At 41.5% G+C, this 21,435-nt stretch overlaps 1 protein-coding gene and 1 long non-coding RNA gene across 2 annotated transcripts in view; both read left to right on the top strand.

Moving 5' to 3' along the window:
• Positions 1–21,435, top strand: part of cep162 (centrosomal protein 162) — a 56,049-nt gene that overhangs the window by 8,791 nt on the left and 25,823 nt on the right. The window contains exons 3-11 of the mRNA XM_056286985.1: positions 162–321; positions 8,822–8,890; positions 9,260–9,415; positions 13,074–13,223; positions 13,421–13,604; positions 13,731–13,810; positions 13,931–13,992; positions 14,209–14,239; positions 21,273–21,362. Of these exons, the coding sequence (XP_056142960.1) occupies positions 162–321; positions 8,822–8,890; positions 9,260–9,415; positions 13,074–13,223; positions 13,421–13,604; positions 13,731–13,810; positions 13,931–13,992; positions 14,209–14,239; positions 21,273–21,362 (982 nt within the window). The remainder of the gene's footprint in view (positions 1–161; positions 322–8,821; positions 8,891–9,259; positions 9,416–13,073; positions 13,224–13,420; positions 13,605–13,730; positions 13,811–13,930; positions 13,993–14,208; positions 14,240–21,272; positions 21,363–21,435) is intronic.
• Positions 13,933–21,331, top strand: LOC130118264 (uncharacterized). Its single transcript, XR_008810751.1, has 3 exons — positions 13,933–13,992; positions 14,209–14,239; positions 21,273–21,331. It is a non-coding gene; the product is annotated as an uncharacterized LOC130118264 (long non-coding RNA).

Here is a 21,435-nt window from a genome sequence, read left to right as displayed (position 1 = left end):
TTTATCACTGAAAATAGTAATAAAAGACAGAGCCATGTAAATGCTATATAAGCTAACAAATACTTTTTATGTAATATGTACTCAACCTCAAATTTGAATAGAAAGGCCGTGCCCTGTCATATCATGAAACAACTCCCTGGTTTACAAGTGGTCTTTACCAGTCTATTTCAGATGACTCAGTGGATTTGGTTGGCCCTGCCAAGCAGCGTACTGTTCTGGAAAGCTTTGGCAACACCACCCAGAGACAAGCCAAGAAGCCAGCTATTAGTTCTGTGCCATGGTGGCAACAGGATGATGACAGCCCAGGAGGACCTGGGAGAGGTAAGAGTGAGTTAAATGCAAACCATTTCAAAATATTTATGCTGCCTTTGCTGTTTCTCAGGGTGAACTCTGCCAAGAGAGTATTGAGAGCACAGATTGGTATATGATTCATGATTTTAACCTTCCATGTGGCAAGGTGTTTTCGGTTTTCAATCTTGATAATCACAGGTGCTATCATTGTGTTTGGTCGTGTGTGTCTGTCCGCAGCTAATCTCACATACTACTGGCTCTATCAGCCGAATATTTTCTGTGTGCAGTTATGACTGTATGATCAAAAACCTCATGTGATTGTGGTGATTCAAAACCTTTGAAAAACGATTGTTCTCTCTACCACCACTCCCTCTCTTCATTCACGCTGTAGCTCACTTGACCAACGCTGCTCTCTGTCACTGCCCCATCTGAGTCAACTGAAGATGTGAGTTGCACATAAGCATGGTTGACTTAAATCGGGCAGTGACAGTGTCAGAACTTTATGTATTCAGGTATGAGTGTTGAAAGTAAATGAAAAGTTGATCGTATTTTACAAGTCAGGAAATCATTCACTGCTTATCTCAGCACAAGAGAACAGGAGGAACACTGCAGCGCTCCAGGACGCAACCATTTTGTTCGCACATGCAACCAAAAATTGATGGCACCAGTGCTCTTGACATTTAGCAGGTGTGTGTGTGTGTGTGTGTGTGTGTGTGTGTGTGTGTGTGTGTGTGTGTGTGTGTGTGTGTGTGTGTGTGTGTGTAGTGTTATTTTGTTCCCCATCCGCATTCTGGGAAGACATCCTATCGCATCCTACTCTGCCTCTGATTGGCTCTGACCCTGATATTATGTTCTTACTCTAATCATCTCACTCGTCATGCCTAAACCTAACAGTCTCATCAACGAAGGTAACGGGTACTAGCCAATAAGAGGCAGAGTAGCGCAGGTCTTCGCAGAATGCGCGGGGGGGGGGTATTGAAGATCGATCGGCCAGTGACCGGAAACGGCCAATTTTTAACTTGATTGGCTATGAACAGTGACTCACTTTTCAGTCTCAGCTAAACCCGATTCTGTTTCAGTCAAATTTACGTGCATGCGCTGCACATGATGATTCACATTACGCACACAGTGGTCAGACAGTAACGTCACAGCCACACACACACACACACACACACACACACACACACACACACACACACAAGCTAAAGCATGTCGTCAAAAACTGTCGTTTACTTTGGGAAACTAAAACATGTTAGATGAAGTGGGATATACTGCAATTCATTTTCAGTTGGATTTTATTTTAACCAAAAATCTCTGTCCAGGCCTAAGAGTACATCTGTCACCAATTAACAATGCTGTGATTGCAACTATTCCCCAGTCCTCTGTGAATAGTACACATAGCTATCGAAACTCTAGTTAATGGTCACACCCATATTTGCATATGAAACTGGTCTTTGGTTTTGGTCGTTAGGCAACTGTATTGTACTGTATTGTTTATAAGGGTGGAGAGACACCTGCAGTCGGTTTAGACTGAAGATGTCACTTAGTTGAGTGATGAAATGTATCTGTCAATAAACGTTGTATCCATATGAACTGATTCAACCTTCTTTGATGTCCTGTAACCTGGAGCACTTTTTTTATTTTGAGATTTGTTTGAGTGAGAGAGAGACAAGGTCCTGTAACCTGGTGCAGTTTTGGATAAAATGTAAGTTATTTAAGTCTGTTTTTTTACTATGAATGTAAAATAGAAATTTCAATTAAAGAAAAGTTACAAAAATGTTTATGTATGCCTTCAATTATAGTTCTTAGGAAGAAAAAAATCGGAATCAGCAGGCTAGACTTTTAAAAAATCAGAAATTGAAATCGGCCAAGAAAATTGTAATCATGCATTTCTATGTGTGTGTGTGTGTGTGTATGTGTGTGTGTGAGCGATACTGCACCCTTTACTCCTCCTTGAGCAACATCACAACCTTTAAGCTACTACTTCTAATACTAATACTACTTCTGCTACTACTACTACTACTTTTGGCTGCTCCTGTTAGGGGTTGCCACAGAGGATCATCCGTTTCCGTCTCTTACTGTCCTTTGCATCTTCCTCTGTCATGCCAGCCGCTTGCTTGTCCTCCCTCACCACATCCATAAACCTCCTCTTTGGCCTTCCTCTTTGCCTCTTGCTTGGCAGCTCCATATTCAGCATCCTTCCCCCAATATACCCAGCATCTCTCCTCCACACATGTCCAAACCATCTCAATCTTGCCTCTCTTGCTTTGTCTCCAGAATTGTCCAACCTGACCTGTCCCTTTAATAAACTCGTTCCTAATCCTGTCTTTCTTCGTCACTCCCAATGAAAATCTTAGCATCTTCAACTCTGCCACCTCCAGCGCCGCCTCCTGTCTTTTCATCAGTGCCGCTGTCTCCAAACCATATAACATAGCTGGTCTCACAACCGTCTTGTAAACCTTCCCTTTAACTCTTGCTGGTACCCTTCTGTCACAAATCACTCCTGACACTCTTCTCCACCCACTCCACCCTGCCTGTACTCTCATCTTCACCTCTCTTCTGCACTCCCCGTTACTTTGGACAGTTGACCCCAAGTATTCAAACTCATCCACCTTCGCCACCTCTACTCCTTTGCATCCTCACCATTCCACTGTCCTCCCTCTTTTTATGCATATGTATTCCATCTTGCTCCTACTGACTTTCATTCCTCTTCTCTCCTGTGCATACCTCCACCTCTCCAGACTCTCCTCAACCTGCTCCTTAATCTCACTACAGATCACAATGTCATCCGCGAACATTATAGTCCACAGAGACTCCTATCTGATCTTGTCCGTCAACCTTTCCATTACCATTGCAAACAAGAAAGGGCTTAGAGCTGATCCTTGATGTAATCCCACCTCTACCTTGAACCCATCCATCATTCCTACCACACACCTCACCACTGTCTCGTTGCCTTCATACATGCATACCTTGCACTACTCTTACATACTTCTCTGCCACTCTCGACTTCCTCATACAACACCACGCCTCCTTTCTCGGCCCCCTGTCATATGGTTTCTCTAAATTCACAAAGACACAAGTTAACTCCTTCTGATCTTCTCTATACTACTCCATCAAAATTCTTAAACCAAACATCACATCTGTGGTGCTCTTTCGTGGCATGAAACCATACTGCTGCTCACTAATCATCAATGCTCCTCTTAACCTAGCCTCTATTACTCTTTCCCATGTCTTCATGCTGTGGCTAATCAACTTTATACCTCTGTAGTTACTAGAACTCTGCACATCACCCTTGTTCGTGAAAATCGTTACCAGTATACTTCCCCACTCCCCAGGCATCCTCTCACTTTCCAAGATTGTGTCTTCATGCATGCTCAATAATCCAGGTGAGAAAATCAAAGAAATTTGAATCAGTTCATCTGGATTGATTTATTGAGAGAAACGTTTCATCATTCATCTAAGTGACCTCTTCAGTCTAAACTGACTGCAGGTATCCCCAGCCTTATAAACAATACAGTTGCATAACGACCGAAACAAACAATCAGTTTCATATGCGTATATGGGCATGACCATTAACTAGAGTTAAAATGGGCATATGTACTATTCACAGAGGATTTGGGAATGTTTGCAATCACTGCATTTTAAGATGGCGACAGATGTCATTGTAGACCCTCCCCCCTCGGTTCAGACATGGTCGTTCCCTTTTTACAATGTTTGCCTATTTGATTCCCTGTTCAAACCAGTGTTCCTCCCTGTGCACATCCTCATCCTTAAAAGAGTGGACACTGGCCTGTAGACAGTTGTAGAATTTGGAGTCCTGGCCTGACGCATTAGCTCTTCTGTGTTGTGCCATTTTCTTGGCCAGTATCTAGTTTCCCCAATGTACAAGTCACGGCAATCAACAGCATACACTATATTGCTTTGTTTGTGCCAGGGGACTCGATCATTGGGGTGGGCCAATTTCTGGTGCAGTGTGTTTTGGGGTTTGAAAGCAATTGAGACAGATGATGAAAGTCAAATCTTAAGTACTGCTGAGTATGTGTTGGAGGGGATGGCCGGTTCAAATCCCTGTGTTACCTCCGGCTTGGTCGGGCATCCCTACAGACACAATTGGCCGTGTCTGTGGGTGGGAAGCTGGATGTGAGTATGTGTCCTGGTTGCACACTGGCACCTCCTCTGGTCAGTCGGGGCGCCTGTTCAGGGGGGAGGGGGAACTGGGAGAATAACATGATCCTCCCACGCGCTACGTCCCCCAGGTGAAGCTCCTCACTGTCAGGTGAAAAGAAGTGGCTGGTGCCTCCACATATGTCAGAGGAGGCATGTGGTAGTCTGCAGCCTTCCCCGGATCGGCAGAGAGAGTGGAGCAGCAACCGGGATGGCTCGGAAGAGTGGGGTAATTGGCCAAGTACAATTGGGGAGAAAAAGGGGGGAAAAAAATCCAGAAAACAAAAACAACAATCAAATGTCCCCTATCACCACTTGCAATTTCACAGTCCAAGCTGGTGAACTTGATGGGGTTTTCCACAAAGTTAATGTGGTCAGTTAAATGTTGTACGTCCTGAGAATTAAATTTAACCCAGGTGTCGTCCACAAATCTGAACTAATGGTGGCTAGCTGTTGTCCCTGGATAGGACATCAGAGCCTTCTTTTCCATTTCCTGTGACGAAGGAATGAATATCCTTGAACCGAGGGGGGGCCTGAGAGTACATCTGTCACCATCTTACAATGCTGTGATTGCAAACATTCTCAAATCCTCTGTGAATAGTACACATGGCCATTGAAACTGTAGTTAGTGGTCACACCTATCATGCATGCACGACTCACATCTACAGCTGACTCAGAGTGGGCAGCGACATGATCAAACTTATTAAAAGAATTTTTATAATTCAAAAAATGTGGAAGTTATGAAGGAACAACTTCCTCTAGGTTGCAGTCAAAACAGGAAGTGTGCATATTCTTGTCGCTGCCCAATCTGAGTCAACAATAAATATGAGATGTGCATACACGAGTGTAAAGTTTGCTCAGCTTTGTTTTATTGTGAAAATAAAGACAAAGTTATGGTTAGACCAAAATGGTCGCATAGCAAACCTTTTCTTTTTGGAAAGTTCAAGTCGACTTGGTCGTATTCATGCGAGGGTCTGCATTGCAGGCTGTGCACCCAGACTGACAGGCAGAACATTGTTATTAGGTATATTTTTTAGCTTGAGCACTGCATATTAACCCCCCCCCCCATATTTCCCATTCAATCGAATTTGGCGCTGCACAAAAGTCTTATAATGGCAAGAAAAACACTGGATTTTCTGTGTGTGTGTGTATCCGTGTATCTGTCCGCTGCTAATCTCACATAATACTGGGCCTGTCAGCCTAATAGTTTTTGTGCACAGTTATGAATGTATGATCAAGAACCTCTTGTGGTTGCGGCGATTCAAAACCTTTGAAAAACCTGTTTTATACCCCGGTTGAGTGCCAACTTCTCAGCTGGTTTTTCGCCAAAGTCGATCACTGGAGAAGGGGAGATACGGAAGCAGTGCCTCGGTATTTTCCCTTCTCCCAGTAGGCGAAAAAAGGTGTGGTTTGTCGCCAAGTCTGCGCATCGGAGAAGGGGAGATTCACCTGGCAGGGATCTGCACTCTGCCGAGTGCATTCTTACAGTGTTTCTAATGTCAAACTGACTATGCACATGGAGCAGAGGACGCTATAGGCTAATTGATTTCTTTCATTTCTTTCATTACCTGCATCCATCACACAGTGTTTGCTGGAGTCATTCTTTTTTCATGTTCTTTCCTTCTTCTCGCTTTAAATGAATAGCTCTGAATTTTCAAAGTTTACTTATGTTTTATAAACTCCACTCAAGTAATAGATAGGTAGTTTTCATTTTCACGATCGTCTTTTCTTTTCTTCCTACATAATGCATCTCCTTCTTGCCATCTATAGTGTAATGCAGTTAATGGGGGGCAAATCCACAATTCTCATTCAGTGCAAAAACACTATGGTTCAGCCAAAGCTAACATGATGCTACAGTAGTCTATCATACCAAATTTGAGTTACTTAAAAATGTAGTGTTTGGGGGTCTGTCATGGTCATTTCCTACCATGCTACTTCCTGTAACAGCCTGCAAGAGATTGTCAACAGGAGTCACTCCAATGCAGCACAGCAAAGCAAGCACTAAGGAGGAATTTGTATAGGTGTATAGGACTATTTTCCCCAAGGTGATCACTAAAATAACTTTACTGTCTGTCAGTAACAGAGTTAATATTTAAAAGAATTAAAAATTCTGAAGTAAAGTGTACCCTACATCTGAAAATCCCGTGCATCTCTGGACAGTGTTGGTAATGCCGGAAAATGTGGCCATTTATTACATTGCATTTTAGTGATTTCAATGAACATGTTTCATGGTGTATATATATAATATTTTATTACTTCCAAATGTTACTGAGGTTGCATTATTCAAGTCAGATTACAGAAACAAAGACCATTAATTCATACCGCAATAGAATTGATCAATTACAGGCGTCCAGGTAGCGTAGCAGTCTATTCTGTTGCCTACCAACACGGAGATCGCCAGTTCGAACCCCCATGTTACCTCCGCCTTGGGTGGGCGTCCCTACAGGCACAGTTGGCCATGTCTGCAGGTGGGAAGCCAGAAGTGGGTTGTGTCCTGGTTGCTGCAGTTGCACCTCCTCTGGTCGGTCGGGGAACCTGTTCAGAGGGGAGGGGAAACTGGGAGGAATAGCGTGATCCTCCACATGCTACGTCTCCCTGGTGAAACTCCTCACTGTCTGGTGAAAGGAAGCAGCTGGTGACTCCACATGTATCGGAGGAGGCACGTGGTAGTGTGCAACAACAACAACTGGGACGGCTTGGAAGAGTGGTGTAATCGGCCAGATACAATTGGAGAGAAAAAATCCCCCCAATTTTTTTTTTTAAATTGCTGAGTTTAAAGAAAGCAGCTAGGTATTTGCATAGTAACTGTTATGTCTGTGAGGATATTTTACAATAGTTGTAAATAAAGCTATCCACATTTGGTTTGAATTACTGAATTCCATTGGTGAAAACTATGTTACCAGCCCTTCTCCAGTTATACATATTCTGCCTGAACAGAATAATGTTTGAGATCTTATTAAGTTATCTACCTCATTATTGACACTTTCACTCCAGTGTTAAGTGTTAAACGTTTTTGAGATTTGTATTAGGTACGGCTTGCACAAATTATACTTGATTGCTGACCTGATTAACTGATTGATTAACTTATGCATTGTGCAACTGGGTTTGATTATTCTTTAATGGGTTGTTATCTTGTGGTGTTTATTGGTTTTTCACACCTGAAAATGACATGTTATTTGCACACCTATAACTGGAAAGAAGCACCAACACTCTGTTGTTTTTTTTCTGTCAGAAGCCCTCCACTTTTATCTACAGATAGACTATGATGTAACTGTTCATTGTGTTTTTTGACTGAGCACTAGAGGAAAGGGGATGGAAGTGAGCAGAAACCCTCTGTAATTGTGGTTTTCCAGTTAGCACTTTTTATCACAGATGTTTTGTTGAATTAGGCCCGTAACTTTTCCACAAAATTCCGCAATATGTTCTGGCATCCCAAGTCAATCCTACTCCACACCATTTGTAACACTGATCATAAAATATATTCTATATTTTTTCCCCTAGGATTGTCTGCACACCTAGTTTTACAGGTAGGTCACAGCATCCTGTCATAAGGGTGCCTGATTACACTGCAGTGAAATGATCCACTCAGACCTGTATCGGCAAGCAGTAACTCTCAATAACTTAAAATAATACTGTATTGAATATGTATCATTTTCAGTTTCTCATGGTTTTCACATATACATAATTTGATATGGACTCTTGAGTTTTATTTTTGACAGATGTGAACATAGCATATTCTGGACTCCAGTGCAACACTTTACTAGTCCAAAAAACCCTACCCTTTTCGCTCCATATGAGCCCACGACTCATGACAATAAATCCAGCAAGACATTTTTCTGTCAAACTCTGCCTTTGTTCTATGTAGCAGGCTTTCACCAAAAGCAAAGAAAACATCCCACTAACAACCAACAATGCATTTGCTCATTACGTAATTTACTCATTTTGGGTGGGACTTCAACTGAAAAATGTTCATAGCACTGGAAAATATGAAGCAAATACAACCAGTACAATATAATGGCATTGTGGATTCATATATATTATGCACTGGGTACATTTGTCATCCTATCATCAGTATGCTTTTATTGCCACACCACCCACAATCCCCCTCGATGCCGTAAGGAATACCTCCATTGCCGTTGTAGATGCTAGAGGAGAAACTATGCAACCATCCTGCTGCCATACCAAGTTGCATGATCTTCTTTTTCATTTTCTTCTTCTTCCTCTTCTTATTCTTTCAGTTTTTTTTCCATTTTTCAGGAGCCACCGCAGCAAGTTGCATGATGTTCTATAACACACGAAAAGATATGACCAAATTTAATATGACAAAATGTGCTGTATTTGTCTTTGTCTTTCCATCTTTCCCCAGCAGAGAAGGCTACCAAAAGCAGATTTATCAAACTCAAAAAGCCAAAATCTGAGAACACTGAGGATGAAAGCAAGTCAAGAAATGGCCCACCCCACCAGAATATTGGCAAGGCCTTCAATTCATAATTTAGCTTGAGCTAGATTTCCTATTAGTCCCAGACTCCTGTATTTGACTGTAGTACAGTGCTACACCTTGAACGTAGGAAAGCCACATTTTTTATTTGACTATAATTGATGTTGAGTTGTTCATGCAAAACCTTTTGTTTTCCTTTACATTTCATCCTTCTCCCAAGCATGCTTTTCTTCAATTTTCCTGCTGAACTCAGTTTTCCATTTTTTTCTTAAATGGTGATGTTCACTTTCCCTACTAGATAAGTGTGACTTTTTCTCTCTCTACTTTGTGTCTAAATGCTGCTCTTTTTCCCTTGCTCAATAACAGCCATCAGTGTGGAGCCCTCTTATAAACCTGTCCCCAAGCCTCGCAGCAAAGCTCTGGATAGGCTTGTTGAATTGGACAGCACCCACAAAACCAATCTGGAAGCCTCTCAACCTTTGTCAAGGCAAACAAGTTCAGAAGATGACTCCCACGCACATAGTCAGAGAAGCCACACACATGAAAGTCCACACAGTACACCAGGAATAAGGAGTCTTGATGAGTCATGCCCTTCTGAGACACCATCAGCCAGCAGTGACAGCGATTCCCGGGACAGCAGTCAAGAGGGTAACTTTTTCCTAGCTAGAGAGATACTCAAATGTCCTTATGTCCTGATGGTTTAGTGTTGGTTACTCAGAGTGATAGACATGACTAGTTCTCTCTTACTTGGTTCTCCTGTAGCTTGGTCTCTTTGAAACTTTTTTATATAATTTTCATTTAATGGTTGTGCTAATGACTACAGATTTTCATGGCATATATTCATGGCACACATTTATTTGTATAGCACATTTCAGCATCAAGTCAGTTCAAAGTGCTTTACATAAAGGCAATTAAGAAAAGCAACATAAGGCAATAAAAAGTCTTTTTTTTCCCCTTCCCCCCCAATTGAATTCAGCCAATTACCCCATTTTTCCAAACAGTCCCAGTCGCTGCTCCACCCCCTCTGCTGATCCAGGGAGGGCTGCAGACTACCACATGTCTCCTCCGATACATGTTGAGTTGCCAGCCACTTCTTTTCACCTGACAGTGAGGTGTTTCACCAGGGGGAATAGTGTGTGGGAGGATCACGTGCAGCGATCAGGATGCATACCCACATGCGGCCTCCCACCCACAGACACGGCCAATTGTGTCTGTAGGGACGCAAGACCAAGCCGGAGGTAACACGGAGATTCGATCCGGCGATCTGTGTGTTGGTACGCAACAGAACAGACTGCTATGCTAAGCGGACGCCCCAATAAAAAGGCATTTAAAAACAAATAAAAAGAGTAAGCGTTACAGTCAGTGTAAGAATATAAGTGTGAGGGATCATAATAAATTGTGGAATTACTGAAGTTCATTGGTCATTGTTGCATTCTCTAGTGGTACGTTGAAACCTGCTTATTAACACAGCTTTTAAAAAGGCAATACCCTGTATTGTGCCATTTTTTTCCACTTTGTGCTTTAAGTAACAGCCCATAATTGATGATCCACCCTTTGGAGACACAGATTTAGTTTCCATACTGTAAAGAAACAAACAAAAAATCCTTATTTTTTCAAGCAAAATACTGGTCTTTCTAGACCAGAATTTAAATCTCCCCAAAACTTTTACTAACCCAAAATGAGTTTCTCTACAGCCAAGGGAAAGCTCATAGAGTTGGGAAGCAAATAAGTCACTCAGGACCTGTTCACAAATTTGTGTCATTGAGCTCGACAACTGTAGTTATTAACTGGACTCACTCATGTTCTGTGTCCGTACACACGCGTATTACGACAGAGATGTGTATGAAAGACTAACAGGACTCCTTCCTCTATTATAGCACTATCAGTAAGTTTCTAATATTTCACTATTTGCTCTGAATGTAAATTTGACATTCAGAACATTGTGGGTGCAAGCAGGATCTCCAGTGTTAACAAATATAGAAGTGGCCCTTTACTTTTTCTTTATTTCCTCTGAGAGAAGCCAGAGAAGATGTGTTTTTGTCTCCTCTCCAACAGTGAATACAGCAAAAAATACAGCATGCCCATAAACTTAAAAGAATTTTGTCTCAGCATCTATCCAAGTTGAACCATGATCTGCCATCCCACCATTGTTTTGAAGGGGAATGAATTGTTCAGGGAGTGTTGTACATTTAATTACTGTGCATTAGCTTGTCCCCGTCCATACTCGTTTACTCTAGGCAAGTCCATTTACATTGGAACTGGTGTCATATTCAGTTGTCACTACCTGTCTCAGTCAGGACTTGTTGCTACCAGTTGTCACTTCCATTTATGGACCTTTTAAGCTCTTCCTGAACCATGGCTTTTGCAGTTAGATCTAACCAAGAAAATGTCAGGAAAATCCTACAGAAACAGCTGAGCTTTAACTGGGGTTAATCACAGCCACTCTGATGGCAGGTGTATACTAACTACTATTTTATATGAGTTTGAATGTGATTGGTTAATTCTGAACACAGCCAAATCCCCAACTGTAAAAGAGTGTGCACACTTATGCAGCCAGGTAAGTTTTTGTAGTTTTCTTTTTTTTTCTCCCTAAACTGTTTCTGGTTGTTTTTCACTTCAATTATTTATCAATTATTTGTCTTTATTGAAGAGTGTAAGACATCTATAATACCAGATTACTTGAACCAGCACACCTGTGGCACACATTTATATTTTGGGAGCGAGAGAGGTTATTTTCCCATCAGTCTTTTCGCTCTACTACTTTTCTAAAGTGTTAACTGAAGAGCTGGAATGAACCCCCTACATGTGTTACTAGAGGAGTGCACTCAGTAAAGTGCAGCTCTCCGCCAGGCCTACATACCTTCCCTTGCCGGTGATGGGACTTGCCAACAAACCACACCTTTTTTGCCTACCTGGAAAAGGGAAATACAAGCACACGCGGGCAGAAAAAGCAGTGTTTTTCCTGCTATTATAAGACTTTTGTGTAGCGCCCAAATTAATTTAATGGGTAATATGGGGAAAAAAAGTCAATATGGAGTGCTCAAGCTAAAATAAAAATAAAAAAATCCACCTAATAAAAATGTTTTGCCTGTTGGTCTGTGGATGTGCAGCCTCCTTGGCACATCCTGGCACAAAAGTGACCAAGTCTAATATGAAATGACAGAGATCAGGCTACCTAATTTCAAAGCCCTTATTAGAATATGCCAAATGTGTTTAACTGTCACAGTTTTCATGATATAAAATAAATGAAGGCAATGGCTGCTCTGCTGATTGAGTTTCTTTCATAAAACGGTAAAAAAAACCAGCTTAGCCACGGGGGATGTTTAATTATAGCTACTGAGATGATTTCCAGCTGTGACTGATTAATCCTACTCTTGAAATTGTATTTTTTATAGTGGAGTTTTAAGATTGGAGACTATGGCACTTCCGCGCGGCATCTGCCATGCCACCCGGACACCCCCTGCGGCGTAATGAATAAGTCAAATTATCTTTGGTTCATCCAGTGTTCTTCCTGTTCTCCTGTGCTGAGATCAGTAGTGAATGATTTTCTGACTTGCAAAATCGTTTACTTTCAAGATTCATACCCGAATATATAATGTTTTGGTTTTGACACTGTCGCTGCCCAATTAGACTCCAACGTAGACATGAGTCACACATGCACATGGTTGACTTAGGGTGGGCAGAGACGGAAAGCAGTGTTGGTCAAGCGAGCTGGAGAGTGAAAGGAGAGAGGTAGTGGTGATAGTGAGAACAAACGTCTTTTGAAGGTTTTTAATCATTGCAACGATGAGAGGCTCTTCATCATACAGTCAAATTTAGGCTGATAGGGCCAGTAGGTTGCAAAATTAGCCACAGACAGACACACGCGCGATCAAGCGCGATCAAACACATAATCCCCTCCTGGCTACCACCTGGCGGAGATAATGATGAAGGTATGTGGGTAACATCAGGTAAAATAATCAGAATCAATTCATTTCTCACATTGAAAAATCTTCCTTTGCATCCAAAGTTAGGCTGAGGATGTGGGGGTGGTATGGACTCAGTTCAACACATTTGTTACGGAAGCATCAATGCTTGTTCAAAAAGTGTTCATCACAGATTTTTATTTTTTAAGCTGTCTGCTGTCTAGCCTCAAAGCATCCAGATATGTTGTCCCTATAAAACTGCTATGTTTGTCCAGGGCTGCTGGAATCCAGACACACATATCGGAAGTCTTTGAAGTCCCAGCCAATCCAGGAGGAGGAGGAAGAATATTCTGGAGATAAGGGCCTGAGTAGTGAAGAAAAGATAGAAAGTGCTATCCTCAGCAAAGATAGTCTAGAACAAGAGGGTGAGTGAGGATGATTAGAGCGGCGGTATTAAATGTCCCCCCCATGTACTTTTCCTGATGTATATTTACACTGTTTTGAGAAAGTTGGACTCTACCTGCATACACTTGCAAGTCTATTCAATTCACTTATGTCTTGAATGTGCTCTCCTTATGCATATGGTTTATTTTGTTGTTTTTTTTTTTTTTTTTTTTTTAAGTCTCAGTGATGGCATCTGGATCTGCTCTGAACACAATGAGTATGGTCATGAACTCTCTGCAGGAAGAGGAGGAAAAGGCTAGATTCTTTGCTAAGCTTGAGGCAGAAGCGTCTTCCACCATAGATTACTCTAAACTGAACAGAGAGCTAGATTGCACGAATTCTACCATTGACACCATGCATAGGTATGAGAATAACCCTTTTCAACAGTGTAAAGCTTGCCTTCATTTCCACTCTGCTCAAATATTTTTGCTTGCTTTTGGAAATTAATATTCTTACTGTAACATGTTGAAAAACCATGTACTCTGCAGGAATTTAGAGGAAGATGTGGAGTGGGCTGATGATGAGCAAAGACAGGGTGAAGTCATGGAGACTGAGAAAATCTCCCCAGGTAATAGTAAATCTATCTCTTTATCTGTCTACCTTTCTGTCTGTCTGCTAGTCTCTGTTCCTACCTTCCTCTTTAAACTTGATTATAGCCAATAAGACCATTTTTTTTCTGCATCTGCAGACTCCCCACACTACAGTGAAGATTTTGAAGATGAGGGAAGTTGTAAAGAGCCACTGGTGACGGTTAGTTTCCAATGAGTACAAACCACTAGATGCTAAATTTTGGAAGAAGAAAAATATAGCTTATACCTTGAAACATTTCAAACTAAACAATGCTTTTCAGAATGCTTGACGCACTGAGCGCTGAGCGGTATTTCCATGTATACTGAGAAGAATTTTACTGTTAAAAAATGTTGATGCCTTATTTCATGTTGCCGCTCATAATTTTCCCTCTTTCAGAATGCAGAAAGGTCTCCCATGCTTGCCAAAGGTAAAAGAAAAATAAATTATGTGTACATTTTAATGGGCAGATTTGTATTTCTTTTATTTACATTTATTTCCTTGATGACTTTACATGAATTTCTATCAGAACACGGTAGTGTTCTGCTTTTTTGTCTAACTCCAAAGGGCAAAAGCAAGTGCAGTGACACAGTTAGGCACAAAATTGAAATTCATCTTTAAAGATTAATAGCTGTTTGCCAATTTTACCTGTTAGCCGAGTTCAGAAAAATGTGGGGGCTCACATTTAGTGAAACTAGCAAGCTAGTTTACCGACCAGTCTACTACTACTGCTACTACTTTCGGCTGCTCTCATTAGGGAGCGCCACAGCGGATCATCCGTTTCCATTTCCTCTGCATCTCCCGCTGTCACACCATTAATGTTAGTTATGTCATAATATATTCTATGCTATATATATATATATCATATAGTGCATCCGGAAAGTATTCACAACCCTTCACTTTCCCCACATTTTGATATGTTACAGCCTTATTCCAAAATGGATTAAATTTCCTTTTTTTTTTCCTCATCAATCTACATACAATACCCCATAATGACAAAGCAAAAAAGGTTTTGTAGAAATTTTTGGAAATTTATTAAAAATAAAAAACTGAAATATTCCATGTACGTAAGTATTCACACCCTTTACTCAGTACTTGGTCGAAGCACCCTTGGCAGCGATTACAGCCTCAAGTCTTCTTGGGTATGAAGCTACAAGCTTGGCACACCTATATTTGGGGTATTTCTCCCATTCTTCTCTGCAGATCCTCTCGAGCTCTGTAAGGTTAGATGGGGAGCGTCACTGCACAGCTATTTTCGGGTCTTTCTAGAGATGTTCAATTGGGTTCAAGTCTGGGCTCTGGCTGGGCCACCCAAGGACATTCACAGACTTGACCTGAAGCCACTCCTTCGTTGTCTTGGCTGTGTGCTTAGGGTCATTGTTGTGTTGAAAGGTAAACCTTCGCCCCAGTCTGAGGTCCTGAGCGCTCTGGAGCAGGTTTTCATCAAGGATCTCTCTGCACTTTGCTCCATTCATCTTTCTCTCGATCCTGACTAGTCTCCCAGTTCCTGCCGCTGAAGAACATCCCCACAGCATGATGCTGCCACCATCATGCTTCACTGTAGGGATGGTATTAGCAAGGTGATGAGAGGTGCCTGGTTTCCTCCAGTTTGGCATTCAGGCCAAAGAGTTCAATCTTGGTTTCATCAGACCAGAGAATCTTGTTTCTCATGGTCTGAGAGTCCTTTAGGTGCTTTCCGGCAAACTCCAAGCAGCTGTCATGTGCCTTTTACTGAGCAGAGGCTTCCATCTGGCCACTCTACCATAAAGGCCTGATTGGTAGAGTGCTGCAGAGATGGTTGTCCTTCTGGAAGGTTCTCCCATCTCCACAGAGGAATGCTGGAGCTCTGTCAGAGTGACCATCGGGTTCTTGGTCACCTTCCTGACCAAGGCCCTTCTCCCCCGATTGCTCAGTTTGGCTGGGCGGCCAGCTCTAGGAAGAGTCCTGGTGGATCCAAACTTCTTCCATTTACGAATGATGGAGACCACTGTGCTCTTCGGGACCTTCAGAGCTGTAGAAATGTTTTTGTACCCTTCCCCAGATCTGTGCTTCGATACAATCCTGTCTCGGAGGTCCACAAACAATTCCTTTGACTTCATGGCTTGGTTTCTGCTCTGACATACAACGTCAACAGTGGGACCTTATATAGACAGGTGTGTGCCTTTCCAAATCATGTCCAATCCATTGAATTTACTACAGGTGGACTCCAATCAAGATGTAGAAACATCTCAAGGATGATCAGTGGAAACAGGATGAACCTGAGCTCAATGTTGAGTGTCATAGCAAAGGGTGTGAATACATATGTATATGCAATATTTCAGTTTTTTATTTTTAATAAATTTGCAAAAATTTCTACAAAGACTTTTTCACTTTGTCATTATGGGGTATTGTGTGTAGATTGATGAGAAAAAAAAAGAATTTAATCCATTTTGGAATAAGGCTGTAACATAACAAAATGTGGGGGAAGTGAAGGGGTGTGAATACTTTCCGGATGCACTGTGTATATATATGTGTGTGTGTGTGTGTGTGTGTGTGTGTGTGTGTGTATATGTATGTATATACAGTGCATTCGGAAAGTATTCACATCCCTTCACTTTCCCCACATTTTGTTATATTACAGCCTTATTCCAAAATGGATTAAATTCCTTCTTTTTTTTTCCTCATCAATCTACATACAATACCCCATAATGACAAATCGAAAAAGGTTTTGTAGATATTTTTGCAAATTTATTAAAAATAAAAAACTGAAATATTGCTTGTACATAAGTATTCACACCCTTTACTCAGTACTTGGTTGAGGCACCCTTGGCAGTGATTACAGCCTCAAGTCTTCTTGGGTATGAAGCTACAAGCTTGGCACACCTATATTTTGGGTATTTCTCCCATTCTTCTCTGCAGATCCTCTTGAACTCTGTAAGGTTAGATGGGGAGCGTCGCTGCACAGCTATTTTCAGGTCTTTCCAGAGATGTTCAATGGGGTTCAAGTCTGGGCTCTGTCTGGGCCACTCAAGGACATTCACAGACTTGTCCCGAAGCCACTCCTTCGTTGTCTTGGCTGTGTGCTTAGGGTCGTTGTCGTGTTGAAAGGTAAACCTTCGCCCCAGTCTGAGGTCCTGAGCGCTCTGGAGCAGGTTTTCATCAAGGATCGCTCTGTACTTTGCTCCATTCATCTTTCCCTCGATCCTGACTAGTCTCCCAGTTCCTGCCGGTGAAAAACATCCCCACAGCATGATGCTGCCACCACCATGCTTCACTGTAGGGATGGTATTAGCAAGGTGATGAGAGGTGCCTGGTTTCCTCCAGATGTGACGTTTGGCATTCAGGCCAAAGAGTTCAATCTTGGTTTCATCAGACCAGAGAATCTTGTTTCTCGTGGTCTGAGAGTCCTTTAGGTGCTTTCTGGCAAACTCCAAGCGGGCTGTCATGTGCCTTTTACTGAGCAGAGGCTTCCGTCTGGCCACTCTACCATAAAGGCCTGATTGGTGGAGTGCTGCAGAGATGGTTGTCCTTCTGGAAGGTTCTCCCATCTCCACAGAGGAAAGCTGGAGCTCTGTCAGAGTGACCATCAGGTTCTTGGTCACCTCCCTGACCAAGGCCCTTCTCCCCCCATTGCTCAGTTTGGCTGGGCGGCCAGCTCTAGGAAGAGTCCTGGTGGATCCAAACTTCTCTGATTTACGAATGATGGAGACCACTGTGCTCTTCGGGACCTTCAAAGCTGTAGAATTTTTTTTGTACCCTTCCCTAGATCTGTACCTCGATACAATCCTGTCTCGGAGGTCCACAGACAATTCCTTTGACTTCATGGCTTGGTTTCTGCTCTGACATGCACTGTCAACAGTGGGACCTTATATACGTAGATAGGTGTGTGCCTTTCCAACTCATGTCCAGTCAATTGAATTTACTACAGGTGGACTCCAATCAAGATGTAGAAACATCTCAAGGATGATCAGTAGAAACAGGATGAACCTGAGCTCAATGTTGAGTGTCATAGCAAAGGGTGTGAATACATATGTATATGCAATATTTCAGTTTTTTATTTTTAATACATTTTGCAAAAATTTCTACAAAACCTTTTCATTTTGTCATTATGGGGTATTGTGTGTAGATTGATGAGAAAAAAAGGAATTTAATCCATTTTGGAATAAGGCTGAAACATAACAAAATGTGGGGAAAGTGAAGGGGTGTGAATACTTTCCGGACGCACTGTATGTATGTATGTATGTATGTATGTATGTATGTATGTATGTATGTATGTATGTATGTATGTATGTATGTATGTATGTATGTATGTATGTATGTATGTATATACACTACCGTTCAAAAGTTTGGGATCACCCAAACAATTTTGTGTTTTCCATGAAAAGTCACACTTATTCACCACCATATGTTGTGAAATGAATAGAAAATAGAGTCAAGACATTGACAAGGTTAGAAATAATGATTTGTATTTGAAATAAGATTTTTTTTACATCAAACTTTGCTTTCGTCAAAGAATCCTCCATTTGCAGCAATTACAGCATTGCAGACCTTTGGCATTCTAGCTGTTAATTTGTTGAGGTAATCTGGAGAAATTGCACCCCACGCTTCCAGAAGCAGCTCCCACAAGTTGGATTGGTTGGATGGGCACTTCTTTGAGCAGATTGAGTTTCTGGAGCATCACATTTGTGGGGTCAATTAAACGCTCAAAATGGCCAGAAAAAGAGAACTTTCATCTGAAACTCGACAGTCTATTCTTGTTCTTAGAAATGAAGGCTATTCCATGCGAGAAATTGCTAAGAAATTGAAGATTTCCTACACCGGTGTGTACTACTCCCTTCAGAGGACAGCACAAACAGGCTCTAACCAGAGTAGAAAAAGAAGTGGGAGGCCGCGTTGCACAACTGAGCAAGAAGATAAGTACATTAGAGTCTCTAGTTTGAGAAACAGACGCCTCACAGGTCCCCAACTGGCATCTTCATTAAATAGTACCTGTTAGAGCCTGTTTGTGCTGTCCTCTGAAGGGAGTAGTACACACCGGTGTAGGAAATCTTCAATTTCTTAGCAATTTCTCGCATGGAATAGCCTTCATTTCTAAGAACAAGAATAGACTGTCGAGTTTCAGATGAAAGTTCTCTTTTTCTGGCCATTTTGAGCGTTTAATTGACCCCACAAATGTGATGCTCCAGAAACTCAATCTGCTCAAAGAAGTGCCCATCCAACCAATCCAACTTGTGGGAGCTGCTTCTGGAAGTGTGGGGTGCAATTTCTCCAGATTACCTCAACAAATTAACAGCTAGAATGCCAAAGGTCTGCAATGCTGTAATTGCTGCAAATGGAGGATTCTTTGACGAAAGCAAAGTTTGATGTAAAAAAAATCTTATTTCAAATACAAATCATTATTTCTAACCTTGTCAATGTCTTGACTCTATTTTCTATTCATTTCACAACATATGGTGGTGAATAAGTGTGACTTTTCATGGAAAACACGAAATTGTTTGGGTGATCCCAAACTTTTGAACGGTAGTGTATGTGTGTTGTGTGTATGTATATGTATGTATATGTGTGTGTGTGTATATATGTGTGTGTGTGTGTGTGTGTGTATATGTGTGTGTGTGTATGCATGTGTATGTATGTATGTATGTGCATATATGTGTATATATATCATATCATATATATATATGTATCATATACACCATGTTCTGATGGAAATTCGTGTAAGGTAACCAAGGAAATAAATTTAAAAAAAGAAATGCAAATCATAGTTAATAATATATATTTAATAATATATATAATTAATATATTATAATCATATATATATAATTAATATATTATAAATGTTAATTAATCTTAGTTAATTAACATTGACGTTAAGAGCTCCTTTCCCCATGAATCTCCCACTGGTTCTGAACGTAAATGAAGAGTTTCAGTCCGAAATACATAAATGTAACAGCTTCTAAATCTCTGATCAGAAGGTGCACACATTTTTCACGGTGTTTGCCTGCGTTAAAAAGGAAGAAAGTAATGACTTGTCAGACATCAGTATTGGAGCGTGGTTTATTCTGAATCAGGAGAAAGGCCTTTGGGAGCAGTTATAGTGATGATAAGTTTACAGACTCTGGTCTGTAAACTTATTATTAAGACAGGAGGGACAGGACCACATGGCTATAAGTGATAGTAACCAGTGATTAACTTAATTGGATAGTAATAATATTAAATTAACAACAGCTTGTTAGTTTAGCTAGATATGACGGGTTCTGTCTTCTTGGCTAAGTTAAGTATTACAATGTTAGAGGTTTTAATGATAAGGAAGCTTACTTTGGCTGACACTGTTTTTCCTACTCTTACATATGTACATTAGTAAGGTTAAATGTCCATATAAGACCTTAATAATAATTTATGTCAACTTTTGATGTTTTCATCTATCCATGCTGCTCCTAGACAAATCTATTAAATAGATGTTTGAGATTATCTTAGTGAAGAAGCTAAGTCTCTTTGGTTCCATTTTTGCCATTCGTACAATGTTTTGTAGCTGAAGTTGTGACGTATATATATCAGAATCAGAGAAAGTTGAATCAGTTCATCAGGACACAATGTTTATTGAGAGAAACATTTCATCACTCATCTAAGGGCCCTGACACACCAGGCCAACGGTCGGCCAATGACGGGCCGTCTGTGAGTGTTTGTGACCCTAGTTTTTGCGGTGTGTCCCGCACCATCAGCACTAATCAGACCCCTGTTGGCAGCTTTTCGGCCGATTCAGCATGTTGAATCAGCGGAGCCCATCGGCGAGAGAGACCACTCTGATTGGCTGTTCAGTTTAGCAAATCGGTGCAGAACATACATGCTAGTTGGCCGTCGGCTGTAGTCTCTGCGGTGTGTTCAAGTGCTACTTTTTGGCCCAGATGGCAGGCAACGTGAGGCAACGCAACGTGAGGCAACGCAACTTGAGGCAACGCAACGTGAGGCAACGCAACAATCGGTCTTCGTTGCCGATAGTCGGTTCGGTGGGTCTGGGCCCTAAGTGACCTCTTCAGTCTCAACTGGCTGCAGGTATACCCACCCTTATAAACAATACAGTAGCATAACGACCGAAACCTATCGGTTTCATATGCAAATTACTGTGACCATTAACTAGAGTTTCAGTGGCCATGTTGTACTATTCAGAGAGGATTGGGGAATGGTTGCAATAGCAGCATTGTAAAATGGCGATGGATATCGTGGTGACGATCCTCTGTGAATAGTACACATGGCCATTGAAACTCTAGTTAAAGGTCACGGCAATTTGCGTATGAAACCAATCGTTTTCGTCCGTTATGCCACTGTATTGATAATAAAGGTGGGGATACCTGCAGTCAGTTGAGACTGATGAAACGTTTCTCCCAATAAAAGTTGTGTCCAGATGAACTGATTCAACTTTCTGTGATTTTCTTACCTGGATCATGCATAAAGACATTTCTACATCAGAATGTTTTGTTCTTTCTCAGTTTCTCTCTATGATTCGCTGGACTCCACTGGCGGTGTGTCCTTTCCTGAAGAAAACAAGAAGGTGGACGTCACAGGGTCAAAGGATAAAGGTGAGCCAGTTCAGTGCACAGAGTGGTGTAAATAGTGGTATTAAACCGTTGATTCTCACACCTCATTTATCTG

Source organism: Lampris incognitus, chromosome 9, assembly GCF_029633865.1.
Source record: "Lampris incognitus isolate fLamInc1 chromosome 9, fLamInc1.hap2, whole genome shotgun sequence".
NCBI lineage: Eukaryota > Metazoa > Chordata > Actinopteri > Lampriformes > Lampridae > Lampris > Lampris incognitus.
The sequence above is the reverse complement of the archived record's forward strand: the minus strand, read 5'-3'. Positions and strand labels throughout refer to the sequence as shown.